The following is a 22,234-nucleotide window of genomic DNA, read 5'->3' as shown; positions in this document are numbered from 1 at the left end:
TCACAAATCCATTGCTCTTGACAGCCATTTATTTATTTATATTACTATTATTTGATAGAACAGAGAAAAATTGAGAGGGAAGGGGAGACAGAGGGAGAGAGAAAGAGAGACCGCCAGACTTGTTTCATGGCTCATGAAGCATTATCCCTGCAGGTAGGGAGCAGGAGCTCTTAGGTCCTTTGTGCATAGTCACGTGTGCAATCAATTAGATGTGCTACTGCTCAGCCCCAATAAGTTATTTATTTCACTTTTTATTAGTGATTTAATATTGGTTTACAAAATTGCTGTCGTTGTTGGATAGGACAGAAAGAAATTGATACAGGAAGAGAAGACAGAGGGGGAGAGAAAGATAGACACCTGCAGACCTGCTTCAGTGCTTGCGAAATGACCCCCTCTGTAGGTAGGGAGCCAAGAACTTGAACCGGGATCCCTACACCAGTCCTTGCACTTTGTGCCTCATGCACTTATCCCACTGCGCTACTGCTGCCCGCCCTCCCCCATAAATTATTTTTTACAACTGTTATTTAAAGACTCTCCACAGTAAGTATCCTACAGTAAGAAAGAAAAAGGAACTAGGAAGCCTGGTTTGAAGCGAAAAGATGTTGTGATTAATCCCATAATGCCTGACCACTTAAGACCTTTCATCTTTCTGGTCCTGCCTCATCTGTCAAAGCAGCAAAAATGGGCATAGGGAAAACGTTATACTCACGTAGGCATTGAGGGCATCATTGGCCTCTCTCTCTGAGACACCAGTAGTCATTGAGGTCACAATACTCATACATCGTTCCAGCCTCTGGAAAGTAGAGAAGAGGCAGAGTGCATCACACCACAAGCCATGAACTAGTTTGAACCTCATGTTTCCAGATCTAATGATCAGTTTACAAATAAAGTAATGATGAGGATATAATCAGCTAAATCCAGAATATGGAAATCATGACATGGTTTCTTCTTCTTTAAGAAAGAAAGGGCTCCACAAGTGGTGGAGCAGTGTTGCAGGTGTCTCATCCCCCCCCCATTCTCTGTCTCTATAAGAAAAATAAATAATCTAGTCAATTTATTAAATCGAACCCAGAGCAACTCTCTGGTAATGCTTGGGATTGAGGGTCTCACACATGCAAGATATGTGCTCCCCCTAATAAGCCACCTCCCTGGCCTCAGGTGGCCTGATTTAACACATAAACAACAAACAGGAAGGGGGGGGATGATGTATCAAGAGGCTTTGAATAAATAATCAAACATTAAATGGGCATCCAGTACACCAAGTACAGCACATATGTTACAGTGCACAAGCCCCCAGTCTCCAACAGCAGATTCATAAACAGTGAAGCAGTGATGCAGTTCTCTCTCTCTTCACTCTCAAATTCTCTCTATAATCAAAAAAAAAAAAAAAAGGTAAGTAAAATAGAAAAGAAAAACTAAGGACCTGAGAATCTAATATCCTGCCTCAGTCTAATCCTGAAGAAATTTCAGACAAGTCAAATGAGAAATATTGTATAGCACCAGATAGCTCAGCCTGTTAGAGCTGAGTCTTCCAGTTCAATCAGAGTCACCACTAGATGCCAGAGCTAAGCAATGCTCTGTCTCCTCTCATTCTCTCTTCTAGTAAATCTTTGTAAACAAGAGAAAGGAGGAGACTGGGAGGTGGCGAATCTGTTACCAAGAGCAAGGACCCGGGTTCAAGCCCCTACCTGCAGGGAGGATGCTTCATGAGTGGTAAAGCAGGTCTATATGTCTTTCTCTCCCTCTATTTCCCTGTCCTATCTAATAGAAATTAGAACAGAAGGAAAAATGGCTGCCAAGAATGGTGGATTCGTAGTGCCAGCACTGAGCCCCAGCAATAATCCTGGTGGCAATAAAAAATAATAATAGTGGTCTGGGAGGTGGTGTAGTGGCTCAGGCACTAGACTCTCAAGCATGAGGTCTTAAGTTCAATGCCCGGCTGCCCGTATACCAGAGTGATGTCTGGTTCTTTCTCTATCTTTCTCATTAATAAATAAATAAAATCTTCAAAAATAATAATAATAAATTTAAAATAAAATAAGTTAAAAAAGAGAAAAAAGGGGAGATTTATAAAACAACTGTCCTATCAGTATTGTCTAAGGTCATAAAGACAGACAAAATATGAATCTCTTTCAGATTAAAGAGGAAGCACACCTAAACAGAGTATAATCCTTGATTGCTATAATGGACATTACTAAGACCACTGCTAGAATCTGAATATGGCAGCTGGGGAGGTGGCACAGTAGATGAAGTGTTGGACCCTCAGGCATGAGGTCCTGAGCTCAATCCCTAACAACACGTGGGCTGGAGTTTCTTCTTCTTCTAGCGTTTGCCCTTCTTCCGTAGCCAGTCAACAGCGTCAGGTTGAGCCTGATGTAAATGGGCTGGAGTGATGTTCTGGTTCTCTTTCTCAATAATAAACCTTAATTTTTTAAAAATATGTACTATGATTTAAATAGTAGCAATATAACAACGTTAAATTTCCTACTTTTTAAAGAAACTATTTATTTATTCCCTTTTGTTGCCCTTGTTGCTTTATTGTTGTTGTTATTATTGTCGTCGTGTTGGATAGGACAGAGAGAAATGGAGAGAGGAGGGGAAGACAGAGAGAGGGAGAGAAAGATAGACACCTGCAGACCTGCTTCACCTCCTGTGAAGGGACTCCCCTACAGGTGGGGAGCCGGGGAGTTGAACCTGGATCCTTAGGCCAGTCCTTGAGCTTTGCACCATGAGTGCTTAACCTGTTGCGCTATCGCCCGACTCCCAATTTCCTACTTTTTGAAAACAGTATCCAAATGCTAGCACCTAAGCATCAGGGAAAGCTTCCTGTATGATGGCCAATGTCTCTTGCCTGTTTCTCTCTATATAGCCAAAATGAATAAAAAAAAATTGATTGGTGGTAGTAGAATATGCAAGGGCCCCAAGTTGAGAGTGATGGAGAGAAAAATGTAAACAGTGAAAATTCACTATGTTAAGGAATTATTGTTAATGATTTTAGGTATGGTATTCTGACAGTTCAAAAAATCCTTTTCTCATTGACAAAAAGGTGAAGTGTCTACAGATGAAATGGCCTATCTTGGATTTGATTAAAAATGAGGTAGGGCTTCCCCAGAGTCACACCCTACTAGGGAAAGAGAGAGGCATACTGGGGGTATGGACCGACCAGTCAACGCCCATGTTCAGCGGGGAAGCAATTACAGAAGCCAGACCTTCTACCTTCTGCATCCCTCAACGACCCTGAGTCCATGCTCCCAGAGGGATAGAGAATGGGAAAGCTATCAGGGGAGGGGGTGGGTTATGGGGATTGGGTGTTGGGAATTGTGTGGAGTTGTACCCCTCCTACCTTATGCTTTTGTTCACTAATCGTTTCTTAAATAAAAAATTTAAAAAAAAAAAAAGGAAAAAAAAAATGAGGTAGGAGGATGACAAGATTGCCACATGCAGATAAAAACTGAAGCAGAAGTCAGCTCATCAGGCTTGAACTCCTCCTCCCCACCACCACTACCCAATTAGGTCAGCTCAAGCCTGAGTCACCAGCACCTCTGCACTTGTGAAAAGGAGCTGTGAGATCACATGGATTTCAAGCTATGACTCAGCCCCTCGCTCATCACCACCACCCCAGGTCTGAGACCCAGCATCACCTAGCCCAGCATCTCCACAGCCAGAAGAGAAGGAAAGGGAGAACCTTGGGGCAGGCTTTCTCTTTCAGTCCCTTTCACTCATGACAGTTATCTGTGACTGGAGGATCAATGCCTGAGCTGTCTGGCCAGCCCAGGTGGAGGGAGCAGTGAACAAAGAATGAGAGTCTTCTAACATGGCAGGTACTGCTTCCTACTCAGAGGAAGCACTGCTCTGTTGAGCCATCAGTTGTTAGGGGTCAGTTGCAGCTCACTGGGCTGGAGAGCTAGCTCACTCAGGAAGGTATTTTACTTGCCACACACATGGTCCAGGTTCAAGCCCCAGTACCACTCAGAAGGAACTGTGGCACTGGGAGAATCTCTGGGTAGTGTTTCTCCTTTTTGCTCTCTCATCTGAATATAAACAAACAAACAAATGTAGGGAGCAGTAAAATTGCACACATGTAAGGCACCCTGCTCCACAAAAGAAACCAACCACCAAACAAACAGTAGTTCAATGAAAAAAACAATGTGACCGGCTGGGTGGTGGCGCACCTGGCTCATCACACCTATTACAATGTGCAAGGACCTGGATTCGAGTCTCCGGTCCTCACCTGCATGGGGAAAGCTTTGCGAGTGGTGAAGCAGTGGTGCAGGTGTCTCTCTTTTTTCTTAATTTTTGTTAATATTTATTTATTCCTTTTTGTTGCCCTTGTTTTGTTGTAGTTATTATTATTATTAATGTCATTATTGTTGGATAGGACAGAGAGAAATGGAGAGAGGAGGGGAAGACAGGAGGAGAAACAGATAGACACCTGCAGACCTGCTTCACTGCTTGTGAAGCGACTCCCCTACAGGTGAGAAGCCGGGGGCTTGAACCAGGATCCTTATGCCTGTCCTTGTGCTTTGCGCCACATGCACTTAACTCCCTGTCTCTCTTTATCACCCCCTTCCCTCTTGATTTCTGGCTGTCTCTACCCAATAAATAAAGATTAAAAAAAAAAGCGACACAGGCAATATAGAAAGACCCTTTTCAGGTAGCCGGGCGATAGAGCAGCGGGTTAAGTGCACGTGGTGCAAAACACAAGGACCAGGGTAAGAATGCCGGTTTGAGCCCCTGGCTCCCCACCTGCAGGGGAGTCACTTCACAAGCGGTGAAGCAGGTCTGCAGGTGTCTGTCTTCCCCTCCTCTTTCAATTTCTCTCTCTCCTATCCAACAACGACATCAATAACAACAACTACAACAATAAAACAACAAGAGCAAAAAAAGGAAACAAATAAATAAATATAAAAAAGAAGACCCTTTCTCCCCTTAGGCTAATCCTGGGTGAATTTCTTAGTTTCTCTAAATCCTGGTCTTAGATCAAGATTGCATTGAGGATTAAGCAAGGTAACCTATTAAATGTAGGCAAACCTCAGTTGAATAGAATCCACTCAGTAACCGCACACTAAACCTAGGATCTAACTACATCAACACCTCCTACCACAAAGTCTTACGGTAGGTCCCAGACTAGTCGTGCAAATTGGCCATTAGAGGACATAGGCAGGCCGCTGATCAAGCTACAAAGCATGCTCTCCTGCTCCCCCTCTGTAAGAGAGGGAGGGGAGGGGCAGGGTGGAGTCCTGATCAATGGACCCACACCTGGACCCTCTTCAAAGCACTGTGGACATATGGCCCTGCAGGCTGATGGGGTCTGACCTGTGACACAACACATGAAGGCCTTGGACCACACCAGGTTTCATTCACCAAGTCCCTCCCCTAACAGCCTGAGTTACACTCACAGGCCCCAATTAACTCTGAGTTACTGCCTAGTTAAGGAGAAAAGTGACAGAGTAGCTGTTAAAGATGCAACAAAACAGAAGCACTTAGAATCAGGATGTGTGGAAAGGAGGAAAGTTGTGAAGGCCAGCCCCTTCCAGCACCAGGAGTATACAAGTTGCTCTTCCTGTACTGCAGATTACTTTCCCAGAGGCAGCTCAGTGGATGAAGCATTGGACCCTCAAACATGAGGTCCTCATTTCAATCCCTAGCATTGCTTGTGCCAGAGGATGCTGTTTCTCTTCTAGATAAGCTTTTAAAGGGGGGGTGGGGGGGCTGTGGTATACTTGGTTAAGAACACCTGTCACCAAGCGCAAAGATCCAGGTTCAAGCTCCCGCTCCCCACCTGCAGTGAGGATGCTTCATGAGTGGTGAAGCAGGCTTGCAGGTGTCTTTCTCCCTCCCCTCTCTACCTTTTCCTTTCCTCTCAATTTCTCTCTGTCCTGTCAAATAAAAATAATGCACAAAGGGGCGGTAACCAGTGGGTTAAGTGCACATTGCTCAAGGACTGATATAAGGATCCCAGTTCGAGCCCCTGGCTCCCCACCTGCAGGGGAGTTGCTTCACAGGTGATGAAGCAGGTCTGCAGGTGTCTACCTTTCTCTCCCCCTGTCTGTCTTCCCCTCTCTCTCCATTTCTCTCTGTCCTAACAACGACATCAATAACAACGATAATAACCACAATAATAGTAAAACAACCAGGGTAACAAAAGGGAAAAAATGGCCTCCAGGAGCAGTGGATTCGTGGTGCAGGCACCGAGCCCCAGCAATAACCCTGGAGCAAATAATAATAATAATGATAATGCAGAAAGAAAAAAAAGGTAAATATGGCCACCAGGAGCAGTGGATTCATAGAGCCAGCACTGAGCCCCAGTGATAACCCTGGAGGCATAAGTTAAGTAAGTAAGTAAATAAATAAATGGGGGAGGGTGAGAAAAATGACAACTGAGCCTAGGGGACTGGAAGGTCAAGTCCCCTGGAAGAGGCCTGCAGTCAATTCCTACAATTAAGGGACAGCAAGAACCTCCCTCCATCTCCAGAGGCCCTCAGCAAAGATGACGCGTACGTGTGGGTCAGCAAGTGCTGGCAGCAGGGCTGTGTTCAGTCAGCCCTCCACCTCTGAGCTGCGTAAATATTTACTATCTCCAGGAGTTCCTGAATCCATTTTCCTAGTACTAAGACTATCTGGACATGGTTCCCAGGACTGCAACCTTAGTGTATAGATGGAGGTGCGAAGGGTTTTGCAGTTGGGCAGTGGATGCCTGAAGCTGGAGAATGAAGTGGGGAGAGGGCTCCCTAGAGTCTGTGTTGCCCCTTCAACAGTCTGAAAAGTATGAATTATTTACTATCCTCTATGGGATGCCAGTGACTCTTAAGAAGCAAATTTTGCCATTCCCAGGGAAAATACATGATTGGGCCAGGGAGATCAAATAATAGTTGTGCAAAAAGACTCTCATGCCGAGGCTGGGAGGTGGTGCATCCAGTTGACTGCACACATCACCATGCAGAAGGACCTGGGTTCAAGCCCTTGCTCCACAGCTGCTGGGGGGGGGGGGGGGCGGGAACGGGAGAGTTTCTACAAGCACTGAAACAGTACTGCAATTCTGTCTCTCCCCTGTCTATATTAAAAAAAAAAAAAAAAAAGACTCATGCCTGAGGCTCCAAAGTAAGACTCAATCTCCAGCACTACCATAAGCTAGAGTTGAGCAGTGCTCTCATTAAAAAAAAATAATAATAGGGGGTCAGGCAGTAGCTCAGTGGGTTAAGCACACGTGGTGCAAAGCAAAAGGACTGGCGTAAGGATCCCGGTTCAAGCCCCCGGCTCCCCACCTGCAGGGGAGTCACTTCATAGGTGAAGCAGATCTGCAGGTGTCTTTCTCTCCCTGTCTTCTCCTCCTTTCTCCATTTCTCTCTGTCCTATCCAACAACAAATGACATCAACAACAATAATAACCACAACGAGACTACAACAAGGGCAACAAAAGGGGGAAAAATGGCCTCCAGGAGCAGTGGATTCATGGTGCAGGCACTGAGCCCCAACAATAACCCTGGAGGCAAAAAAAAAAAATCCCATCTACAAAATCCTCAAAGACCTGGTATGTGAAATAGTTCACTTGGGAAGGCACCTACTTTGCCATGCATGAGACCTGAGTTAGGCCCTGCAGCACTGGCGGAAGCTTCAGTTATGTGGTGTCTCTCTCTCTTACTCTCTAAGAAAGCTAGCCCTGAGCAGGAAAGCTCTAGCAATAACAACAATAAATTCCCAAGGACCTACATTAGGAAAATTATTCAAAAAGCTGGTTTCAAGTATTCCACAGCCAAGAGTTACTAGTATGTGAAAGGATGATTTAAATGGAAAACTAGAAATAACTCCTATCTAATCCCTGGAGACTGCTAAGATGGATAGGACAGATTTCTTGGAGAAAACCTGTAAGGAATATACCTCTAACATGCACCACTCTGAAAGCTGTTGAAGAGGAAGTTCTTTGGGTCACAGTGCTACATGTAGAAGTGGCCCAGGTCCTCCTGGGCAAATGAATGACCAGGAACACAGGCTTTAAATGCCTCCTGCCTCTTGCATAATTTTTATGTTTTTCCCCAAATGAGGGTGGGGACAGGCAAGAAGACTTCCCTCTTCAAAGAAAGGAACTGGGCCAAGTAGAAGAGATACAACCGATGCTCCCTAGGGGAGGAGTTAGTTCCTGCTTGGGAGGCTCTTCAGTCATGTTTCATACTCCAGACCTCTAAGACACCTGACCTATCACCTCCAACTTGTTCACTCTCCTATCCAGTGGCTGTTGATTTAAAATATTTATTTTGGATACAGAGACAGGGAAATTGAGAGGGAAGGGGGAGATGGGAAGAGAGACCTGTAGCACTGCTTCAATGTTCTGAAGCTTCCCCCCTGCCAAGTGGAGACCAGAGGCTTGAAACCTGGTCCTTGTGCACTGTAATGCACTCAACCAGATACACCACTGCCTGGTACCCTAGTTCCTAATGGGTGTGTTGACTCAGTATTTATTTATTTGTTTGTTTAATTTGCTTTTGTGCAATCTCACAGCTCTAGGCCACTTTTTCATTCAGACAGAGAAAGAAATACAGAGAGACACCACAACACCTGAGCTCCCTACAGTGCCACTGCACCTCCTGTGGAGTGCTGGGGGTCAAAACTGGGACAGGAGCATCCCAACAAACTCAGTCCTGGGGTAAATTCTACATTGCAGTCTTTGGGGTCTCCTAGTCTATCTTCCCATCATCCTTAGCACACAGTAGGCCAATGCCGTCAAGGTAACCAAGTCGGCACAGAGATAAATCAACAGGAAGTTTTGCTAACTTCTGAGTTGAGGAGGTATGTGGGAGTGGGGGGTGTAGGGGGTATACGATCTAGAGGAAGAAGCCCACAGTATGACTGAGAGAGACACTCTGGCCTATTGGAGAATAACAGGACCATTAACACGGGGTTAAAAGCAGAATGGCAAGACTTGCTGGAAAATCCAAATGCAGAGGACAAAGGGCAAGGAAGGGGGAGCACAAGACAGGCTGGGAAACATCTACACCATGAAGAATGTCAAGGGAATTAAAAAGAAAAGACCCCTCCTCTCCCTCCTCCCTGGAAAGAGTTGAAAGTTCACTTGTTCAGACAGCCCAAAGAAGCAAGAAAATAAATGCTTCCTCTCTCTTGGGGTCCCCTCCAACACTTGTTTTACCAGCACATGCGTCACTGCTTGGAGGAACAGGATGCTGCACTCTCCCGGGGTACAAAGAAGAGCAGAGGCAGGATGACTCCTTGAGCAATCAGGGTGGGAAGGAAACACACTTCCACCCAACCCTTGGGTCTCTTCCCCTCCACCCCACCAGCTGGAGGAACCCAAGGCAGTTACTTCCTTTCTGTGAGTCTAAAGCCCCAGACCTGGAGCCCATGGCCCTGCAGACTTTGATAAGGACTGTGACCATTTCTGAGCTGATGAGTGACCCAAATTTGGAGGCCATCCTCAAGTTATTTCTTGTTTGGAGTGGACATTATTTTCCAAAGCACTGTTTACACTCCTCTATCTCAGCTGGTAAAAACAAAAACAACAGAAAACAAGCCTTGATTCGTCTACGTGCACAGAGACTGGAGGCCTGCCTGCTCCTCTGTGTGGAGATATAAACTGAGGGGGAGGCAGAACGGTTACCCTTCCACCACCTGATTCACACAGTTCATTTCCCCATACATATCCCAAAGTCTTTTACCTGATGCCCCCTTTTTTTTTCCCCGATGGAACTGTGAGTCTCACCTACATGCCTGCCCAACCTCTAGTATCTGATAAGAGGCAGTAACAAAGTAAGAAGCAGAAAATTGGCACAGGTCTAGCCAGGTCCCCTATTCCTAAATGTCCCTTATGGACATAGTGGTACAATTGGACTCAAGACCAGTTCTGGGGTGTCCATGACAAGGCAAAAGAAACAGGCGGGAGGGCAGGAGTGGATAAGAGGCAGAAGACAGCATAGTGGTCCTGCAAAAGACTTTCATGCCTGAGGCTCTCAAATCCCAGGTTCAGTTCTCCGCACCAGCATAAGCAAGAGCTGAGTAGTACTCAGGGGAAGGGGGTGGAAGGGGAAGAAAAAAAGAAAAAGAAACAGGTTGAGGAGGGACAAGTAACTGGTTGCAGAAAAAAAGAAAAAGAAAACAGGTTGAGGAGGGACAACGAACTGGATGCCTCAAGTTCCCACTCAGGCCCATCTAGTTGCCTCAGTCCACCCTCTTGCTCAGATCTGTGCCAGGATCTCTTGTATATGTATGAGCTGGTGTCAAGGACCCCTTGGTTGCATTCACCTCACTCGTGCAGTGGATGCTAACTAAACAAGACTCACCGACTGGGTGGCTACCAGTCTCAAGGACCCAGGTTCAAGTCCCCGGTCCCCACCTGGGGTGGAGGGAAGAAGCTTCACAAGTGGTGAAGCAGTGCTGCAGGTGTCTCTCTCTCTCCCTTTCAATTTGTTTTATCAGATTAAAAAAAAGGAATAAAAGTAAACAGGACTCACTTTTCCTTAAATGCTGTGAACTACGCATTCTAAATGCCCAGTGAACACTACATGAAGTCACTATTACCTAACAGGAGAATCCAATGTCTGCCCGACTCAGACACTTCTCAACTCACTACCTGACCTAAGTCTGATAAAGGGAAACGTGGCCTGGATGAGGAAAAGAATGTCGAAAATAAATCTGGTAGATAAGAATGATGGATTCCTTCCTCATCACCAGCAATCCCTGCCCATATTCACCCTGGTGGCTGCTGTCGCTATGACAACCCGTCCAGGAAGTCGTCCACACCAATTCCTTCAGGAGCAGGATGTCTGGGGCAGTGTCGGTGTGGCCTTAGGGAAAAAACCAGACCTGCAGGCCTCCTCACTCTGCCCCCGCTCCAGCCCCCGCCCGCACCCCACATCCGCTCCAGCATCCCTCCTCAACCCAGTTTCTTAACTCCCTTCCCCGCCCTTACACCTACCTCCTCTAACTCATCCTTGGCATCCAAACTGGTGGACAGTAGCAGCCTCCCCCCTCCTGGGGCTCCTGCTCCCGCTCCTCCTCCACCTCCCGCTGCTCCCGAAGCAGCTGTTGTTGCTGCTGCTCCTTTGCCCTTCTGCAGCTCCATGGCTGCAGCCGGGAGACGCGGGAGGGCCGAGGAGATGGGTGACAGGTCCTAGAAACTGGAGGCCCCGGTTGGCCAGCGACAGAAGGGACCAGTGGGCAAGGCTGGAGAACCCCGCGCCCTGTTCACTCCGCGCCAGAAGGCCGCAACCGCGCAGGCGGCCTTGCAGGTCCTGCCTGGAGCCCCTGAGCCTGCCTGCCGGGGCGAGAGCCTGCACCGCCGGGAAGGGCAGGAGGGGTCCCCGCCCTTGAGGAGGAGCCCCCGCCCCTGCAAGCAGCGGGGGACCCTAAGCTTCTAGATCAGGAGAGGAGGGCAAAGGCGTCCTGCCCCTGAAGTGAGGGTAGGGGACCCCCCTAGCTAGCACCCGAGGGCTGGGGAGCGAAGTTCCTTTGGGTCCGGCCCCTCGAGATGAAGGTGCCGCAGTGAGAGCTACGGGGAGGCACGCAGCGCCAGCTTCTGCCCACACCACACACAGGCGGCCATGGTGGAAGGGCGGGGCGGCGCCCGGGGGCTGCGAGGCGGAGGCGGGGCAGGCCCGCGCCGGAAGTGGGGCCGGGCTCCGGGCCTGCGCTAATGGCGGCTTCCGCGGTGGCCGCCCGCAGACCTTTTTCACGACCGCCAATGAAATTGTTGGGGAGGCTGATGAACAGCCAGAATGTCTAATCGCCCTTCTACTTTGCTTTCGGGAGGCGGGACAGGACAACTTCCGGAGGCAGGGTAATAGTACGAGGCCAGGAAGAGAGGCTGCGCCGGCGCGCATGGAGGCGCCCCAGGCGCACGCGCAGTTCAGGCCGCCGCCCTCCTGTGCTCACCTCCAGTGAGCGTGGCTGTATGGGCCGTGGTGCCTGCCAGTGTGCCTACAGCCGTCTGGGAGATTCGAAGCCTGGTCACCAATTTCACCAATTCCTGGCGCAGGACGAGGGAGCAGAACCCTCAGCAATTCCGGAGCAGATGCAATGAGATGGTAGAGCTGAGGGTGTCTCACGCAAGTGAGCATAGACCCACTTCTGTAAACCAAGTGCTGCAAAGCCGAGCCTTCCCCAACTCCATTCTGGGCATCTGGACATGCCCTATGTCACTAAAGTCCCTGTGTGCCCACCCACACCCTAGAGAGGAATAGTCTAGTGCATTAGCTCATTTCTGTTTGTTGGCTCCTGACCAACACATCAGAAATCTCTTCTGGGAGGGTAGATAGCATAGTGGTTTTGCAAAGAGACTCATGCCTGAGGTCCCAAAGTCCCAAGTTCAGTCCCCCACACCACCATAAACCAGAACTGAGCAGTGCTCTAATTTAAAAAAATTCCTCTCTTCTTCCTCTTCTTGGAGACACTTGAAGCAATCATGTTAAGTGAGATAAGCCGGGTGTCGGGCGGTAGAGCGGCAGGTTAAGCGCAGGTGGCGCAAAGCGCAAGGACAGGTGTAAGGATACCGGTTCGAGTCCCCGGTTCCCCACCTGCAGGGGAGTTGCTTCACAAGCGGTGAAGCAGGTCTGTAGGAGTCTTATCTTTCTCTTCCTCCTCTCTGTCTCCCCTCCTCTCTCCGTTTCTCTCTGTCCTATCCAACAACGAAGACATCGTAACAACAATAATGGCTACAACAAGGGCAACAAATAAATTTTTAAAAATGAGATAAGTCAATTAGATTACCGGATGATGTCACTTGTGGGCAAAATTTAAGAAAAAAGGGCAAAAGGGAAAACTCAAAAGTGAAACCTGAACTGGTGTGGTGTATTGCACCAAAGCAAAGTACTATGGGGAGGGACAAGAAGGGGGTGGAGAAAGCTTTGGGGTCCTGCTGCATGATGGTGGCAAAACAGCTAAAAAAAGATAAGCAACAGGAGTCGGGCTGTAGTGCAGCGGGTTAAGCACTCTTGGCGCGAAGTTCAAGGACCGGCCGAAGGATCCCGGTTCCAGCCACCAGCTCCCCACCTGTAGGGGTGTTGATTCAAGCGGTGAAGCAGGTCTGCAGGTGTCTATCTTTCCCTCTCTCTGTCTTCCCTTCCTCTCTGGATTTCTCTCTGCCCTAGCTAACAACGACGACATCAATTACAATACAACAACAATAAAAAACAAGGGCAACAAAAGGATAAATAAATAAATATGTATATTTAAAAAACTTAAAAAAAAAAAAGATAAGCAACATATAAAGCCCCCCCCCCATACACATACCAAAAGGACTCAACAAATCAGTTTTGGTTTTTTTGGCTCCAGGGTTATTGCTGGGGCTCCGGTGAATCTACTGCCCCTGGAGGCTATTTTTTCCCTTTAGTTGCCCTTGTTATCATTGTTGTTATTATTGTTATTGCTGTTGTTGAATAGGACAGAGAAAAATAGAGGAGGGGGAGAGAAAGATAGACACCTGCAGACCTGCTTCACAGCCTGTGAAGCGACACCTCTGCAGGTGGGGATCCTTAGGAGGATTGTCATACTTTGCGCCATGTGCCATGTGCGCTTAACTTGCTGCTCTACCGCCTGGCTCCCACAAATCAGTTTTTAAGAATACTTAGAAGAAAACAAGAGCAAATCTTTGTGGCCATGGGCTTGGCAACAGATTTTTATATGTCTCTAAACATGTGAGCAACAAAAGGAAAAACATAAAATAAGGGGCTGGGAGATAACATAATGGTTCTGAAAAAAAACTTTAATGCTCCAAGATTCCAGGTTCAATCCCCAGCACTGCCATAAGTCAGAGCTAAGTAGTGCTTTCATCTCTTTCTGTATGTCTCTCATTAAAATAAAAGTAAATATAAAAATGAAGAAAAGGAAAAAGTAGGTTGGCTGCTATAAAAATCTTTTGAAAATATGGGCTGGGTGGTCATTCACTCAATAGAGTGAACACATTACTTTGTGTAAAGACCAGGGTTCAACCCTTAGTCCTCACCTGCAGAGAGGAAGCATAAGGAGCAGTGCTATAGGTATTTCTTCTCTGTGCCTCCCCCACCCCATCTCTTACAAAAAGAAAACTATCTATCAAAGAAAAACAGGGTGAGGGCTGGGCAATGGCACACAGGTTGAGCACACATATTACCAGGACCCCGGTTCCGGCCCCCATTCCCCACCTGCAGGGGTAAGCTTCCCAAGAAGTGATGCATGGGTGAAGGTGTCTTTTTCTCTCCCTTTCTGTCTTCCACTCCCCCTCTCTGTTTCTCCCTGTCCTATTAAAAGAGAGAATATATATATATATATATATATATGTTATATATATATATTAAAGAATATATTTATATTAATCCCCTAATAAATTTAAAAACTAATATATATATTAGTTTTTAAATTTATTAGGGGATTAGCATTTTACATTCTACAGTAAATACAATAGTTTGTACATTACATTTTTCAGTTTTCCACATAACAATACAACCCCCACTAGGTCCTCTGTCATCCTTTTTGAATTTATATATTTATATATATATATGTATATATATATATATATATATTTTTTTTTTTTTTTTTTTTTTTAACTAGAGCACTGCTCAGCTCTGGCTTATGGTGGTGTGGGGGATTGAATCTGGGACTTTGGATCCTCAGGCATGAAAGCCTCTTTGCATAGCCATTATGCTATCTACCCCCACCACACAATTGAATTTCTTTTCAGGTACTTATGAAACAAAGCACTTGAATACTTATTATTCATTTTTAATTTTTTGATTTTTTAAATTATATCTTTATTTTTGGATAGAGACAGCCAGAAATTGAGATGAAGGGGGAGGGAGAGAAACAGAGATACCTGTAGTAATGCTTCACTTGCAAAGCTTTCCCTCTACAGGTGGAGACTGGGGGCTTGAACCCATGTCCTTGCACATTGTAATATGTGCTTAACCAGGTGCACCACCACCCAGACCCTCATTTTTAATTTTTAAATATTTTATTTATTTCATTAGTGAGAGAGAGAACCTCATGCTTGAGAGTCCAATACTTTATCCAATGCGCCAGCTCCCAGGCCGCATATACTTTTTAAAAAGTTTATTTATTTTCCCTTTTGTTGCCCTTCTTTTTTACTGTTCTTGTAGTTATTGTTGTTGTTGTTTTTGAGGTCATCATTGTTGGATAGTAGAGAGAGAAATCGAGAGAGGAGGGGAAGACAGAGGGGGAAAGAAAGATAGACACCTGTATACCTGCCTGACCGCCTTTGAAGCAACTACCCTGTAGGTAGGGAGCCGGTGGCTTGAACCAGGATCCCTATGCCGATCCCTGCGCTTTGTGCCACCTGCACTGAACCCGCTCACTACCACTTGACTCCCTTTGTATCTCTTTCTTTTTAAAAAAATATTTATTTATTACCTTTTGTTGCCCTTGTTTTATTGTTGTAGTTATTATTGTTTTTGTTATTGATGTCATTGTTGTTGGATAGGACAGAGAGAAATGGAGAGAGGAGGGGAAGACAGAGAGGAGGAGAGATAGACACCTGCAGACCTGCTTCACCGCCTGTGAAGCGACTCCCCTGCAGGTGGGGAGCTGGGGACTCGAACCGGGATCCTTACGCCGCCCTTGCGCTTTGCACCACGTGCGCTTAACCCGTTGTGCTACCGCCCGACTCCCTGTATCTCTTTCTATACCTCCCCGCCTCTCAATTTCTGGCTGTCTCTAGCCTATAAATAAATAAAAATAAACTTCTAAGTGAACTTCTAAGTGACACAATGGCTAGAATGTTGCACTCTGACACATGATGTCCCAGGTTTAATCCCTGGCATTGCATGTGCAAGAGTGCTGCTATTGTTCTTTCTCTTTACTTCTCTTTCTAGTTAATGTAGTAAATAAATCTGAAAAAAAGATAATAATGAGGGGAACAGATGGTGGCACATCTGGTTAAGCATGCATATTATCATGTGCAGGAAATAGGTTCAAGCCCCCTCTCCCCACCTGCAGGGAGTTGGTTGCTTCACTGCTTGTCTTTCTCCCTATCTCCCCTCCCTTCTCAATTTCTCTCTGTCCTATTAAGTATTTAAAAAAGAAAAAAAAATGGTCACTGGAATTGGTGGATTTGTAGTGCTGGCACTGAGCCCCAGTGATAACCCTAGTGACAAAAAGAAAAAAACATCATCCAGAGGGGGTTGGGCAGTGATATACCCAATTGAGCACACACATTACCGTACACAGGGACCCAAATTGAAGCTCTCACTCTAACTGCAGGAGTGATGCTTCACACAAGCAGCCAGGCATCTCCTCTTCCCCCTCAATTTCTCTCTAGCCTAGTAAATAAAATAGGGGAAAAAAATGGAAAAAATGGCCACTGGGAGCAGTGGATTCATAGTGCCAGCATCAAGCCCCAGTGATAACCTTGGTGATAATAAAAAAATAAATAAATAAAATAATAATTCAGGAGGTTGGGCAGTGGTGCTCTAGTTGAGTGCACACATTACCATGTGCAAGCATCTTGGTTCAAGCCTCTGCATCCCAGCTGCAGGAAGGGAAACTTCATGAGCAGTGAAGCAGTGCTGCTGGTCTTTCTCTCTCTCCCTGTCCCCTCTTAATTTCTGTCTCTACCCAAAATAAATAAATTAAATTAAAAAATAATCCAATTAGAAAATGATAAGATTTGAATAGACACATATCCAAACTAGACCTAGAAATGGAACCACAGAGATAGCTCACTGGGTAGGGTGCATGCCTTGGCACGTGAAGCCCAGGTTTTAGCCTTAGTACCACATGATGGAGGTGTTATTATGACACAGAGGGAGACTCTGTTCTTTGGTGTCTCTCCTTTCTGTCTCAAAAATGTAAGTAGAAAGATAATCAAATGACTAATAAGTGGGGCCAGGTGGTAGCACTTTGGGATGAGTGTACACGTTACCATGCAGAAGGACCTGGATTTAAGCCCTCAGTCCTCACCTGCAGGGTTAAGCTTCACAGAGTGGGTAAGCATCTGCAGGTCTCCTTCTCCCTCTCCCTCTCCCTCTCCCTCTCCCTCTCCCTCTCCCTCTCCCTCTCCCTCTCCCTCTCCCTCTCCCTCTCCCTCTCCCTCCCTTCCTTCCTCCCTCCTTCCCTTTCAATGTCTCTCTGTCACTATCCAATATATAATAAATTATATATTTTTAAAAATAAGGGGGCCAGGCAGTAGTGCAGCACTGGGTTAAGTGCACGTGGTACAAAGCACAAGGACCAGTGGAAGGATCCCGGTTTGAGCGCCCGGCTCCCCACCTACAGGGAGTCGCTTCACAGGCCGTGAAGCAGGTCTGCTGGTGTCTATCCCCCTCTGTCTTCCCCTCATCTCTCCATTTCTCTCTGTCCTATCCAATAACAAATGACATCAACAACAACAATAATAACCACAACAAGGCTACAACAACAAAGGCAACAAAAGGGGGGGAAAATGGCCTCCAGGAGCAGTGGATTCGTGGTTCAGGCACTGAGCCCCAGCAATAACCCTGGAGGCAGAAAAAAAAAGTTAAAAGGGTTGGGGGTGGGCAGTGGCACACCTGAAGGTTATCACACATAGTGCTATGTGTAAGGACCCGGACAAGAACCAGGGTTTGAGTCCCACTCCCCACCTGCAGCAGGTATGTTTCAAGAGTGGTAAAACAGCTCTGAAGGTGTCTTTTTCTCTCCCTCTCAATTTCTCTTTCTCCTATCAAATAAAAAGAAAAAAAAAGGGAAAAATTTGTGGCCAGGAGTGGTGGATTCATAGTGCCGGCATGGAGCCCTAGTAACTGGAGGCAAGAGGAGGAGGAGAGACACCTGCTAATCTGCTTCCCTTCCCTGCTGATGGGGACCAGAGGCTTGAACCCAGGTCTTTTCACATGGTAATATGTGCTCTTTACTGGGTGTGCTATCCCCTGGCCTGCATTCTTCACTTTTAGAGGGAGAGATGGAGAGAGGAGAGACACTCCAGCATTGCTTCATTATCCATGGAGCTTACTCCAGTGCTGTCCATGGTGCTGCTCCAAAGTGATGTCATCACCCAAACCCAGGTCCAATACATAATGCCACAGCACTGCTCATTGGAGAGTGAAGCTTACCATTTGCTTGGTGCTTCCATGTGGTAGCCAGGGCCTCAGAGCCAGGTCTTACTCATGGTAAAGTGTCTTCTCTGTTGGGTAAGCTATTTCCCAACCCTTTTCTTTCTTTTTGTTTTGCCTCTAGGTTATCGCTGGGCCAGCAATACAAATCCATTGCCCCTGGAGGCAGTTTTTCCCATTTTGTTGCCCTTGTTGTGGTTGTTACTGTTATTGGTGTTATAGCTGTTGTTGTTGTTGTATAGGACAGAGAGAAATGGAGAGAGGAGAGGAAGACAGAGAGGGGGAAAGAGACACCTACAGACCTGCTTCACGGCATGGTATCTGAATTATGTCACATAGCATTTCTTAAAAATCATTGATTTGTTTATGAGACGAGAGAGAGAAAGGAAGAGAGAAAGAAAGATGTGATGTCACAGACTGAACTCAGAACTGCACACTTGAGAGTTTAACACTTTGTCCACATCACCACCTCATGGGCTGCTATAACATTGTTTCTAAGGTCCACCCACATTGTAGCATATATTTGATTTCTATTTTGGTAGAAATTGTTAATATTGATGCTATTCATCCTTTCACATGATTTTTTTTTTAATCCAGAGCACTTCTCAGCTCTGGCTTATGGTGGAGGGGTTGGAGTTTGGAACCGTGTAGCCTCAGGCATGAGAGTTTGTTTGCATAACCATTATGTTATTTCCCTCTCCTTTTTATTTCTTTTATTTGATAGGGTGAAGAGAAATTGAGAAGGGAGAGACAGAAAGAAAGACACCTACAGCAGTTTCAGTGATTGTAAAGCTTCCCCCCCCCACAAGTGGGAACCAGGTCTTGTACCCAGATCCATTTGTTTGTTTGTTTGTTTGTTTGTTTATGCCTCCAGGGTTATGGCAGGGGCTCAGTGCCTGCATCATAAATCCACTGCTCCTGGAGGCCATTTTCCCCCTTTTGTTGCCCTTGTTGTTGTAGCCTTGTTGTAGTTATTATTGATGTCGTTCGTTGTTGGAAAGGACAGAGAGAAATCAAGAGAGGAGGAGAAGACAGAGAGGGGGAGAGAAAGACAGACACCTGCAGACCTGCTTCACCGCCTGTGAAGCGACTCCCCTGCAGGTGAGGAGCCGGGGGCTTGAACCGGGATCCTTCCACTGGCCCTTGTGCTTTGCACCACGTGCGCTTAACCCAGTGCGCTACCGCCTGGCCCCCTTAATTTTTTAAAAATACAATTTATTATATATTGGATAGTGACAGAGAAACATTGAGAGGGAAGGAGGGAGGAAGGGAGGGAGAGGGAGAGAGAGACGGAGACCTGCAGATGCTTCCCCACTCTGTGAAGCTTACCCCTGCAGGTGAGGACTGAGGGCTTAAATCCAGGTCCTTCTGCATGGTAATGTGTGCACTCATCCCAAAGTGCTACCACCTGGCCCCATTTATTAGTCATTTGATTATCTTTCTACTTACATTACTCTTTTCTTCTTCTAAGTCTTGGCCATTTTCAAATTGGCCAAAGGGGATCTAGGCATGTTAAGTAGAAGTGGCTTGAATATATGAATACATTAATCCAAATTTGCCAGACTAGCATGGGGATGCCTCTTCTCAGGTGCGTACTCTCTGGGTTGGAGAGAACACAGGAGTCAGCCTGGGCTGCTGCTCACTCAGCGATGGGAGAGAGATGACCCAGGAACAGAACTGGTGGTGCCGAGGCAATTCGATTCTTTATTGATCAGAGAGCCCAGGCTTTCAAGAGTTGGACCCCATAGTTGGTCCGAGAGTTGTGGTTTATTGTTAAAAAAAAAAAAAAAAAAAAAGAGTTGGACCCCGAAGTGGCAGTTAGAAATGGAAATGGTTTGACATGGTTTGGAAAGGGGTGGAGAAAGGCAAAAGGGGCTGGGAAAGGTAGGAACTTCCTTAGCGTCTGTTGCGAGGGTTTTAACTGTTAGGATAAATAATACCCTGTAGGCAGGGAGGGTCTTGAGGGTAGAAAGAAGATAGATCAAAGGAATGGAATGGGTGAGGATCTTTCAGGTAAAACAATGATTATGTAGATAATAAGGGAACAGGGCATAGTATCAAGAATGCAGGGTGCTTTGTGAGGCAGAGAGTCTGATAAGACGAGGAGGCAAACCTTGGGGGGTTGTGTCCCTCCTCGCTTAACCTCTCAGTAGAGAGAGCGAGAGACTGACACGATGGATGTCCCCTCAAATCAAGCCCTGCCAAGCTCAACCATATCCTCATAATTTGCCTACACAAATTCATTACTGATGCATAATCTATTTGTAAACATATAAAGCAAGTGCCAGGGAATCAGGCAGCAGTGCAGTCAGTTAAGTGCATGTGGCATGAAGTGCAAGGACTGGCGGAAGGACCCAGTTCGAGCCCCAGTACGAGCCCCCGGCTCCCCACCTGCAGGAAAGTTGCTTCACAGGCAGTGAAGCAGGTCTTCAGGTGTCTGTCTTTCTCTCTCCCTCTCTGTCTTCCCCTCCTATCTCCATTTCTCTCTGTCCTATCTAACAATGACAACAGCAATAACAACAACAATAATAACTACAACAATAAAAACAACAAGGGCAACAACAACAACAAAAAAATCAAGTGCCTTCTGAGGTGGCACAGTGAATAAAGTGCTAGATTTACAAACATGAGATCCTGAGCTCAGTATCCAGCATCACATGTGCCTGAGTGGTGCTCTGGTTCTCTCCTTCTTTTCACTCTCATAAATAGATGAATAAATAAATAAACTTGTGGTCCAGGAGGTGGCACAGTGGACAGGGCTTCGGACTCTCAAGCATGAGGTCCCAAGTTCAATTCCTTTTTTTTTTTTATTTAAGAAAGGATTAATTAACAAAACCATAGGGTAGGAGGGGTACAACTCCACACAATTCCCCCCGCCCAATCTCCATATACCACCCCCTCCCAATAGCTTAATTCCTGGCAGCACATGTACCAGAGTGATGTCTGGTTCTTTCTCTCTCTCCTATCATTTCTCATGAATAAATAAATAAAATCTAAAAAGATGAAAAAAAAACTTAAAAAGGAAAACAATCAGGGAGTTGGGCGGTAGCACAACAGGTTAAGCGCTTGTGGCACAAAGCGTTAATGGACCAGCATAAGGATCCTGGTTAGAGCCCCTGGCTCCCCACCTGCCGGGGAGTCACTTCACAGTCAGTGAAGCAGGTCTGCAGGTGTCTATTTTTCTCTCCCCCTCTCTGTCTTCCCCTCCTTTCTCCATTTCTCTCTGTTCTATCCAACAAGGAAAGATCCCCACCCATGCCTGCAGGGTACATAAATCCCACTAGCCTTCGACCTTCTCAGAGTGCCTTGTTTTCTCCACCCCCCTTCCTAGCCAATCCTGTTCCCAACTTGCCACTTCCGTTTTTACCCTATAAATCCCGCTGCTATTCCTGGTTTTGCTCTTTTTCTCTTCCACATCCCAACCTGGAGAAGGTCTAGGTGCATAGTGGGAGGCGGCCATTTTGCTAGCTCCACATGGCCTAAACCCGCTGTGCTTGCACCAACTCTGGGGCGTCCACATCAATAAAGAATGTTATTACCATGCTGCCACGAGTTCCTCTTTTTTCTTTCCAACGAAGCTAGCCTGGCATTTAAGCAGGTCTGCAGGTGTCTATCTTTCTCTTCCCCTCTGTGTCTTCCCCTCCTATCTCCATTTCCCTCTGTCCTATCCAACAAGGATGACATCAATAACAACAACAATAATAACTATAACAATAAAACAACAAGGGCAATGAAAGGAAATAAATAAATAAAGTAAATATTGAAAAAAGAAAAAAGTAAAACAATCTGCCTCAATTTGCATATTTTCTTCTGTAAAATGAAGAGACTTTCAGATCAAGTTTCCATATGATAAGTGTATCTTATAGCACTAGCCAGGAATGGTCCCACAGTAGTAATGCCAAATTGAACTGGTCTTAAATGGGCAATGACCCCTCATGTAGAAAAGAACCTTAGGTGCAAGGTGGTGGCCCACCAGGTTAAGTGCATATAGTATGAAGCACAAGGCCAAGGATCCTGGTTCGAGCCCCTGGCTCCCCACCTGTAGGGGGTCGCTTCACTAATGATGGTGCAGGTCTGCAGCTGTCTATCTTTCCTCTCTATCTTCCCCTCCTCTCAGTTTCTCTCTTTCCTAATCAACAACAACAAAAAATGGGAAGAATGGCCACCAGGAGCTATGGATTTGTGGTGCAGGCACAGAGCCCCAGGGATGA

General features: G+C 46.3%; 1 protein-coding gene across 1 annotated transcript in view; it reads right to left on the bottom strand.

Annotated features, from left to right (window-relative positions):
- INTS3 (integrator complex subunit 3) overlaps nucleotides 1-11,585 on the bottom strand; it is a 50,552-nt gene extending 38,967 nt beyond the window's left edge. Inside the window, exons 1-2 of the mRNA XM_060201452.1 lie at nucleotides 10,925-11,585; nucleotides 710-793 (exon numbers count right to left, since the gene is read on the bottom strand). Of these exons, the coding sequence (XP_060057435.1) occupies nucleotides 710-793; nucleotides 10,925-11,071 (231 nt within the window). The 5' untranslated portion in view covers nucleotides 11,072-11,585. The remainder of the gene's footprint in view (nucleotides 1-709; nucleotides 794-10,924) is intronic.
- Nucleotides 11,586-22,234: the final 10,649 nt, after the last annotated feature.

This window comes from Erinaceus europaeus, chromosome 11 (assembly GCF_950295315.1).
Source record: "Erinaceus europaeus chromosome 11, mEriEur2.1, whole genome shotgun sequence".
NCBI lineage: Eukaryota > Metazoa > Chordata > Mammalia > Eulipotyphla > Erinaceidae > Erinaceus > Erinaceus europaeus.
This window is presented reverse-complemented; position numbering and strand designations above follow the sequence as displayed.